At 43.7% G+C, this 9610-nt stretch overlaps 2 protein-coding genes across 2 annotated transcripts; both read left to right on the top strand.

Annotated features, from left to right (window-relative positions):
* LOC135234919 (G0/G1 switch protein 2-like) lies at positions 1 to 1604 on the top strand. The gene is made up of 2 exons (XM_064300024.1): positions 1 to 163; positions 807 to 1604. The coding sequence occupies exon 2, from the start codon at positions 838 to 840 to the stop codon at positions 1171 to 1173; it is 336 nt and encodes a 111-aa protein (XP_064156094.1). The 5' UTR covers positions 1 to 163; positions 807 to 837; the 3' UTR covers positions 1174 to 1604.
* A 1437-nt stretch (positions 1605 to 3041) lies between these two features.
* On the top strand, positions 3042 to 9560 carry LOC135234917 (ciliary microtubule-associated protein 3-like). Its single transcript, XM_064300023.1, has 6 exons — positions 3042 to 3542; positions 3894 to 4033; positions 4252 to 4344; positions 4677 to 4810; positions 6393 to 6510; positions 9199 to 9560. Exons 1-6 carry the CDS (start codon positions 3479 to 3481, stop codon positions 9265 to 9267), a joined length of 618 nt encoding a protein of 205 aa, XP_064156093.1. The 5' UTR covers positions 3042 to 3478; the 3' UTR covers positions 9268 to 9560.
* Positions 9561 to 9610: the final 50 nt, after the last annotated feature.

The raw sequence follows: 9610 nt of genomic DNA, 5'->3' as shown, positions 1-9610 counted from the left end.
CTCGTTACGCCTCCCGAAACGGGCGTGGACAAAAATTCCAGTATCTTTAAATAAGAGAACCGTTCAAACTTAAGTCACATAGCCTACTAGGTTTATCTGAGACAAGAGGAAGAAGCAACGAGGCATATTTCGGAATTTCGTTGGACATTTCTGAACACTTTAAGTAAGTTTTATCATCATTCATATTTTATAAGTAATGACAGAACGATAGCTTGTTTATTCCTCGAACTGGACTATCGGTTTTAGACATTACACGAGTGTCTTGCATCATGTTAAGTGTTCGAACAGGGCTTCATTGCAATAGTTGTAAGACGTCTCTCAAGCTTTCTTTTAACGGTGCATTGTTGTTTCAGAAGCAGATATTCATACTGTGTACAACAATTTGTATGTATATAATAAATTAGGTACTCGAGATTGTGGACCGCCGAACTGTTTATAAAAATCCAGGATGTAAAAGTATTCAATAACTCACAGTAAAATGTTTAGTATTAAATCAACACTTAGGCTACCGAGTAGGCTACATGCATTATTGTCCATACTGGACTCATATCTAGCCTACTCTGTCATAGTTGAATTAAGACAGGGAATTTTACTGTGCTAATTTAACTCGTGCCTCTGGAGATGGCTGTCTGGTTGTTTCTACAGAAGCTGATTTCCTGATTTACTTTCTGTTGTTTTGGGTAGATGATCAGTCCAGTGTTTGAACTGAGCACCTACTGCACACAGGCGGTCCATAAACGTTAGGAAAACTAGAGAGAAGTTCACTCAGAGAACGTGGTTAACACAGCTTTTCTTTTGGCCTGCAGGTGCAACCTTACGCAAAACCCCGTGAAGGAAATGGAGACCCTGCACGAGATCATCCCGTTCGCTAAGGAGATGATGAGCCAGAAGCCTAGCCGCGGCATGGTGAAGGTGTACGCGGTGGGCACCGTACTAGCGTTCTTCGGCGTGGTGATTGGCCTGGTAGAGACCATTTGCCGGTCTTTCTCGCCACGGGAGCCGATAGACGAAGAGTTAGAGCGGTTGATCGCTCGCGAGCATCGCCTTCAGAAGCACAAGGAGATCGAGATCGAACTGACGGAGACTTCAGCGGCCACAGAGGCTGGAGCCGTATCCAAGCAACAGTTAGCAGCTGTGCAGAGGAACACGGCCAACCGCCTACATGCTTCATAAAATCCACTGACAACTGTATTTATAGAACTTTGTGCTTACTTGCCATGAATATAGGCCTACTGTATATGACTTATATAAACGGACAGGACAAATAAGGGAAACAATAGCGATGGCTATTATCTTCGTTATCTGACCTGTTTCACCGAATAGCTAAACTTGAACTATGTTGTGCTGCTTTGGGGATGCGCCGCAGTCCCGTGTCTGAATATTGCCTGTCAGTTAGAGTACACAGATGCGAGGGCTGACCTCCAGCCCAGTGCAACGCAGAGACGCTTGCTGCCGTGCAGCTGATGCTTGAAGACGTTTACAGCAGACGGTCACACTCCTTACCTCTGCGAATGATTACTTTTATACTTAGAGGGAGAAAAATAGCTGAATGATGTATTTGTATATTCTTTTTGCAACGCAATAAATGCATATTTTTATTTACAGTATGTCCCAGTGCACTCTTTAAAAAAATTACAGACATACGAATTATAGAAATATGAAAATATTTACACTTTGTCAGAAGGAATTATTGCTGTTAGGGTAATATTTGAAATTTTTATCGCACCATGCAATCAGAAGTTACAGCCTGCTTGACCTCCATTTGAACATGTCTGTTGTCAAAGCCATCTTACACAATATATATCTTTCCAGAAAATGGTTATCCACTTGAGCTCTGATGTTCTACATTTCTTATGAAATTATTTCCCTCGTAATGACCTCTAATGCCCCTCATCACACAATACATTTTAATAACCAATATTCCAGAAACATTTCCATTAAATAAAACATTGATAAAGTTAGAACGCCTAGCTCTTTGTGCTTAAATAAGGAGCATGTAGCACTCAAATGTAAATGTGCATGCTATGACACTGCAGCGGTATATTACAATGCATAGTATTAAAAACTGTAAGGATAAAAATTGCATGATAGATGTTCACAAAAATTGTATGTATTGTTCCTTCAAATTAGGACTTTAGGTAACCGATTCTTATACTGTAGCCTTTGGTGTTCTTTGCTGGATACCAAGTAACACCAGGTAACCGTTTATCCAACCTCCGTGGATTTTAGGTAAAGTGCGACCTCTAGTGGCTGCATCAGACAGTACTGATGTTCCACATGCTCAGCTGTTCGTTCCACCTTGCTATTGAGAATAATTGATGAAATAAATAAATTAAAATGTGTTTGAGGTCATGTATGATGATGAAACACTGATTTCCATTGAAAATCATTTAAAAAGTCTTATGTCCAAAACGCAAAAAATGCACAAATTCTTTTTTTTTTCCCAAACAAATGGGGGGTTTTGTTTTTTCAATATCCACAATGACAGAATTTTTTTTTGAAGACTTTTACGATGAAAAATTCATTTCCATGGAAAATGCTCAAAATACATAATATTTATATATAATCTGATGCCCAAAATATGTATTTAAAAAACTAAAAAAACAATCAGCGTTTATTCAACGCTCACATGAATAGCATGAATAAAAACGTGTTTGCAGACATGATGAAAAATAAACTTTTGTGGAAAATCAGCAAAACACATAAGACTAATCTTATGCTCAAAATGAAATTTGGGTTAACCGACTTCGTGTATGACATATCTTTCGAACTATATTTCCAGTCCATTTTCATCTAGAGGTCTAAATTCCGGGTTTTGCTCACTGGAAAGGGTTAGACTTTTAATTTATTTACATTTTGGAGATAAGGTAGGCCTAAGGCTAATTTGGTTTAATCAATTGCAGTATTTTGGAAAATATTAATTGAACACATTTTCCACATAAGCTAGGCTACTCCGAATATCGTTGACAATTAGTTTTAACCATTCCACTTTTTGCACGCAGCGGACAAGAATTCGGCTAGTCACTGCTTTAATGGTGACGGTGTAAAGTGAAAAACTGCTATTCAGTAATGGTTGACAAAGCTTATGATGACTGCCTATCATCTCACAGCACTGTAGTAATGTAGTAAGCGTAATGCTTCTTAGTCAATTAAGCCCAATCAACAAACTCGTTGCTAATGTTTAATGTAAGTGTCCGGTGAACTGCGTCATATTAATAACAAGTTTATAATGGAACACCCACTAGGACTATCACAGCTCACGTCTGTGACAAACATTCTATGTTCCAATTCCAAAGTGCATCACAAAGTCAGACAGCCTCTGTTTGATAAAACGACACTCGTTGGGCATTATGACGGCATACCATATAACAAATATTAGACGGTATAACATAACATAACATTAACAGACTAGTGCAAGTAAAGACTGGATGAATGCTTTGTTGCAAAAGTCTCAGCTTCGGATAAGTGGTATTTCAACATGCCCGCGAAACCAGGAGCCGTGCCGAACGTCAATGCGGGCATAATGATGAGACCGAACGCAGGTAAGTAATATGATAGTCTAGGATTTTTAGTATAAATTAGTGTTTTAAATGATCACTTACGAAAGCACACTTTCAATTCCTTATTTAAATAACGTAATAACGTAAACAATACTTGTTTGCTGTCATGAGGCAATTTATCATTGATTTATGAAAGGCGCACACACTTGAATTAAGTCCGCCTGGTTGTACCGCGATGTCTTGTTTCCAACACTGCACAGCTGCAGCTGTGGCACCAAAGACGGTTTTAAAACCACTGTCAATAGTTCACAATTACAAAATATTTCGGATTCATGGTGTCACAGTTATATTAATGTTACTGATCCTTTTCCCCTCTCTTGATTCTAAATCAAGTTTCGAGGAGAAAGGTGGCATTTGGCAGTTGCCAAGAGAGGCCTATATTTCCAACACATTTCGCCCATGACAGGATGGGTAACAAGATGTTACTGAAAGGACCTCCTCACCTAGGCCCTGGTTGCTATGACAGCCACAATGTGAGTTTACAACACGGCTGGGAATGTTGTAGCTTTCTGTAGAGTAGGTACTATGGTACCTTCATATTTTTATTTCATGCACTACTAAAAACCTTATGGAGACAGCACTCATATACCTGCTGTACAAATTATGTCTGAATTACAAATTAATTTGATTAATTGCACTCTGCATAGAGAGTGTTCTTGTTGTGTAAGCAGTCGCCATTTTGTCTTGTCAGTGGGGCACTATAGCTTATGAACTGAAGAGGCCAGTAATCAAAGGATACACCCTGGCCTCCCGGACATCGATACGCTTTCCAACCATCAAAGAGGTACTATCCAGCTCTGTCCACCCTGTAGTGGAGTTCTCTGCATTCAAACATGGCCTCTGTTGTTTCAGGGAGCTTTAGCAATTTGGCCCACAAGACTCTCTTTCTCAAGGCAGCCAAGATCCAGTACCTGTACATGGAGAAAGTTTTATTGTACAGTGTGCAGTCTAGGGTTGTTTAGATAACAACAGATAACAAGAGGGTGTGCTTTTGTTTGGAATAATGTGGTAAATTTCCTGAACGATTGACTGAGTTATGAAGCACCTGGTCGCCCTAGCCACAGCATGGTGAACATTATTTCAGGAAGCATACGTGTGGCGTTTTCCCCTCCCCAGTCCACCAGTCCTTCGCCCCAGACGTACCAGCAGGACTGGGTGAAGCCCAAACGCCCTGTCCCGTCCAGGGTCCCGTTCCACTCCTCCGAACCCAGGTTCCGGGCCCCGGGCGTGACGCAAGACACCACCCCTGGGTGAGTGCAGTTCTGCTGGCTCCAAACACTACACTCGGAGAGCAAAGCTACAGTGGAGGCTCATGTTTGTTCTTTAGGGAACCAAGTTTCCAAACGTATCCTGAAAGTACACTAATGTTCTATTTGGGTACTAAGTACCTTTACCAACATAAAAAGGTACAAATTAATAATGTATTGCTGGCTTGGTGTATAATTTTATGTACCTATAGGGTACCACCCCAATGACAAGTGTTTGTACCTTAGTAGGCACTTTTTCATACCTTCACCTCTGAGAGTGTAGCGAGGGTACAGTGAGGTTTCATACAACCAAACGGGGCGGAGCTAAGTACAATATGCTATCAATATACTTTACACCAGGCTGGTTAGCAGAGGCTGGGCTCACTGTCTATAGCCACGTTCATCCTGAGATTTCTTCCCACTGGGGAGTGTTTCTTACCTCAGTGCTTGCTTTTTGGGGGTTCCAGCCAGGTTCTTCAGCTCAATTCTCCTTCTTCTACTCTGTATAGTGTCTTTGGGAAAGTTCTATGTAAAAAGTGCTATACAAATAAAATTGATGTGATTTTATAGTAATATGCTATCAGTATCTATGTGGCTGTGGAGAGCCACCCCTTTAAATGTATTCAAACAGGTGGTTTTCACCCCTGGTCCTGGCCTACCCCCTGTGTACGCTGGTTTTTGTTCCAGCTAATATTGTGTTTGATTAAGTTTATTGAAAGCATGTTCCATAAACAGACTTCAACACAATGCTGGTTTGGCTCATTACCATTTGCTTTGTCCTTGAGCTCTTCATTTTCCGCATATGATTTAGTATCAGTGACCAGGTGTACGCATTCAGCTCAATTAATGAATCAATACAAAAAGGAACCTCTTCCAGAATTAATCATTTACCAGTGCATATAACATAAAATTTAAAGCATTAATTGTCTAAAAATGGACCTGACTGGCTGAATGTCCTTCAATTAATAAGGATTATTCATTCTTTTTAATATGAATAATTTTCTGGCGTGTCATTGAGAGTAATCATTAAAAACAATGAATAACTCTTGATTACAATTGTACACAGGGGTGGCCTACTCCAGGACAAGGCCCGAAAACCACTGATTTAAACAGATCAGTGGCTGACAGTTCATTACAGCCCCACTCATTAAGGGGTTTATGAAACCCTACTCTCCCATGACTCATTAATACTGACACCAGACCATGAAACATGCTTTCACTGTGTGGCCAAGTCTGTGCCTGCAAACAAGCAGTGCTGTGTCAACATTGCCCTGTCCACACTGGCTGTCCACATGTACATTTCATAAGACAGACAAATGCACGTTACTGATCAAAGGACGTGTGACAAGATGTGTGGTGGAGTCTGTAGAGTGACCTACTCTCAAGTCCCCCAGTGTGGGATGAGTTTGAACCCCCTGCCAAGCCACTTTTTCAGCTCCAGTCCCTTCCCTTGCTCTGTGTCACCTTCTCTGCTTTCTACCCTTCTGAATAAAGCAAAAAATAAGAAACTGTCCTACTCTCTTTTTGTGGCACAGTGTTTAAAGAATATGATGACTTCAGCAGCTCACTGTAAGGTGTTCCACAGCCCAGGGACATACAGCCATGACACTGTTCAGAACAGGCAGGTGGCCTGGCCCATGAAATTTGGTGCTACAGACTGGGACCTGGTCGTCCAGCCAAAGAAGATAACTCTCAGGACTGAGGTAAGTTTTTTCACTCGCTTACTTTACCTCCTTGCCTCTTTTCCTCGTGTCCTTTCTTAGCTCCTTAGCTCCACCCACCAAGGAAACACATGCTAGGCAAATGGAATGTCCTTGCTCTGTCAAATTCGAGTTTCAAACCATGTCAATTACAAACGTGGCAGGTGGGGATAGGTGGATCCACAGTACGTCACGTTCTGGAAAAAATACCTCCTCAAAAGATGCACTTGTGTTTTCTTGCTCAAGAATCCTCCAGGAGCCTCCAAGCTCCTTGTTCCCAACTGGTTCAAGTAGCACTTGATAGGTTTGAATGTCCTTAATGACAGCGGACCTCGATTTCCCAGTCAGACGAGAGCCGAGGAGCCAAGGACAGATAAAATAAACTATTGGAATGAGCCCACAGAATCTAGAGGAGAGGTGGCCAACCTAAGTCATGGAGAGCCACAGGTTCTGCTGGTTTTTGTTGTTGCTCAGCTTCTAATTGATTAATTAAAGCAGTCTATTAGTGAACTTACCTCACCTGGATTCTTGGGTCAAAAACCAGAAGACCCAGCAGCTCTCCAGGACCAGGGTTGGCCACCTCTCATCTAGAGAGCAGAAAATCCTAAAATGCCACCTTTTTTATGCTGGTCTACCTGAGGCAGACAATATCTGCTTTCAGCAGCTACCTTTGCCTTACCTTCAACTTTAGATACAGCATTACCTTCTTTTAAATGGGTGCATTATGCATAAAGAATTCAGGTGCCATGGTAGTCTCTATAGTATTTTATGATCCCCCTGTACTTCTCAGCCAATCACAGATGTTACAGTCACATGTATACACTGCATATAAAATAATACATTTTATTTGTCTAGTGTGTTTCTTCAGTTACATGTCAATATGGGAGCTGTGAATATTTAAACAAACCGAGAACAATCTCAAGCAGGGTTTCAAATTCAAGTCCTGGAGGGCCGCAGTGTCGGCAGGTTTAACTCCAGTCCTGGAGTGTCACTGGGTCGGCAGGTTTAACTCCAGTCCTGGAGGGGGCGCAGTGTCGGCAGGTTTAACTCCAGGCCTGGAGGGCCACAGTGCCTGCAGGTTTAACTCCAGTCCTAGAGGGCCGCAGTGTCGGCAGGTTTAACTCCAGTCCTGGAGCGGGCGCAGTGTCGGCAGGTTTAACTCCAGTCCTGGAGGGCCGCAGTGTCGGCAGGTTTAACTCCAGTCCTGGAGGGCCGCAGTGTCGGCAGGTTTAACTCCAGTCCTGGAGGGCCGCAGTGTCGGCAGGTTTAACTCCAGTCCTGGAGGGCCGCAGTGTCGGCAGGTTTAACTCCAGTCCTGGAGGGCCGCAGTGTCGGCAGGTTTAACTCCAGTCCTGGAGGGCCGCAGTGTCGGCAGGTTTAACTCCAGGCCTGGAGGGCCGCAGTGTCGGCAGGTTTAACTCCAGGCCTGGAGCGGGCGCAGTGTCGGCAGGTTTAACTCCAGGCCTGGAGGGGGAGCAGTGTCGGCAGGTTTAACTCCAGGCCTGGAGGGGGCGCAGTGTCGGCAGGTTTAACTCCAGGCCTGGAGGGCCGCAGTGCCTGCAGGTTTAACTCCAGCCCTAGAGGGGATGCTGTGTAGACAGGTTTAACTCCAGTCCTAGATGGCCACAGTGCCTGTAGGTTTACCTCCAGTCCTGGAGGAGGCGCTGTGTCTGCAGGTTTAACTCCAGTCCTGGAGGGCTGCATTGTCGGCAGGTTTAACTCTAGTCCTGGAGGGCCACAATATCTGCAGGTTTAATTCCAGTCCTGGAGGGTCACAGTGTCTGCAGGTTTAACTCCAGGCCTGGAGGGCCGCAGTGCCTGCAGGTTTAACTCCAGCCCTAGAGGGGGCGCTGTGTCGACAGGTTTAACTCCAGTCCTAGAGGGCCACAGTGCCTGCAGGTTTACCTCCAGTCCTGGAGGAGGTGCTGTGTCTGCAGGTTTAACTCCAGTCCTGGAGGGCTGCTTTGTCGGCAGGTTTAACTCCAGTCCTGGAGGGCCACCATATCTGCAGGTTTAATTCCAGTCCTGGAGGGTCAGTGTCTGCAGGTTTAACTCCAGTCCTGGAGGGGGTGTTGTGTCTGCAGGCATTTGTGTTGAGTCAGCAGGCAATCAAGGCCTTGACAACAAGGGGCTCTTTCCAATCACTTATTTTACCTCCTTCGATCCTTTCCTTGTGTCCTTCCCTCGCTGCTTAGCTCCACCTTAAGGAGGATGCAAGGAAAGGATGCGAAGAAAGAATGCAAGGACGGAGGAAACAAGGAAACGTGTATTTGGCAAATGGAATGTCCTTGTTCAGTCAAGCGTCAGTTTGATGCCACGTCAATTATAGTCATAGCAGACTGGAAGAGGTGGATCAACCGGTCAACCATTTACACACCATGCCTTCTGAAAAAATATTTCCACAATAGACACACTCGTTTCCTTACTCAAGCATCCTTCAGGAGCCTCCTGGCTCCTTGCCTCAGCTCCTTAGAGGAGCATTTAATGCCATAAAGGTGGCGGATCTCGATCGATTTCCAGGTCAGTTGAGGCAACAACATATAAAATAAGTGATTGGAATCAGCCCAAGGTGTTCCATGGTAGATCCAATCCAGTAACAAATCCTGTTCCTGGATTTCTTTTAGTGGGAAAAATGGTTCATTGAGACTCCGAATGAAGCCGAGAAAAACTTGTCCCCTCCATTTTTTGTAGGCCCCGTCTGAAAGGGATTTCAAGAAACAGAGGGACAAAGTGGCACAGCTTGACCTGTACTACACCTGAACCTGCGCCTGAATCCATACCTGTGTCCACACCTGGAGAACAAACACGGACCCAGCAAATTCATCTCTCACTGTTGATAACACACCCCCTCTCACTCACGAGAACACAGTGCGAGTGTTCGTCCTTGAAATCCGAACAGGGATTTGTCAACTCATATCACAAGCACATCTGTTCGGCTGTCTTTCATCCCCACTTTCGCAAAACCCTTTGTTTTATTTCAATATTCTATAAACCTATGTCTCATGTAGTTCTCTGTACTTCTACAAGTGTCACTGTAAAAAGTCCTGTCCAAATACATGTGCTGTAAGAATTGCAGGGTGTGAGAATTAAGTTTTTCACAGAT

Source organism: Anguilla rostrata, chromosome 11 (assembly GCF_018555375.3).
Source record: "Anguilla rostrata isolate EN2019 chromosome 11, ASM1855537v3, whole genome shotgun sequence".
Classification (NCBI taxonomy): Eukaryota; Metazoa; Chordata; class Actinopteri; order Anguilliformes; family Anguillidae; genus Anguilla; species Anguilla rostrata.
Note: the sequence above shows the minus strand (reverse complement) of the source record. Positions and strands in the feature narration are given on the sequence as shown.

Excerpts from the sequence above, each read along its gene's own strand:
- LOC135234919 (XM_064300024.1), top strand. The coding sequence starts at position 838 with ATGGAGACCCTGCACGAGATCATCCCGTTCGCTAAGGAGATGATGAGC.
- LOC135234917 (XM_064300023.1), top strand. The coding sequence starts at position 3,479 with ATGCCCGCGAAACCAGGAGCCGTGCCGAACGTCAATGCGGGCATAATG. Across the intron at positions 4,345-4,676 it reads GCTTTCCAACCATCAAAGAG|TCCACCAGTCCTTCGCCCCA; the intron begins GTACTATCCAGC and ends TCCCCTCCCCAG. Across the intron at positions 4,811-6,392 it reads ACGCAAGACACCACCCCTGG|CCCAGGGACATACAGCCATG; the intron begins GTGAGTGCAGTT and ends GGTGTTCCACAG.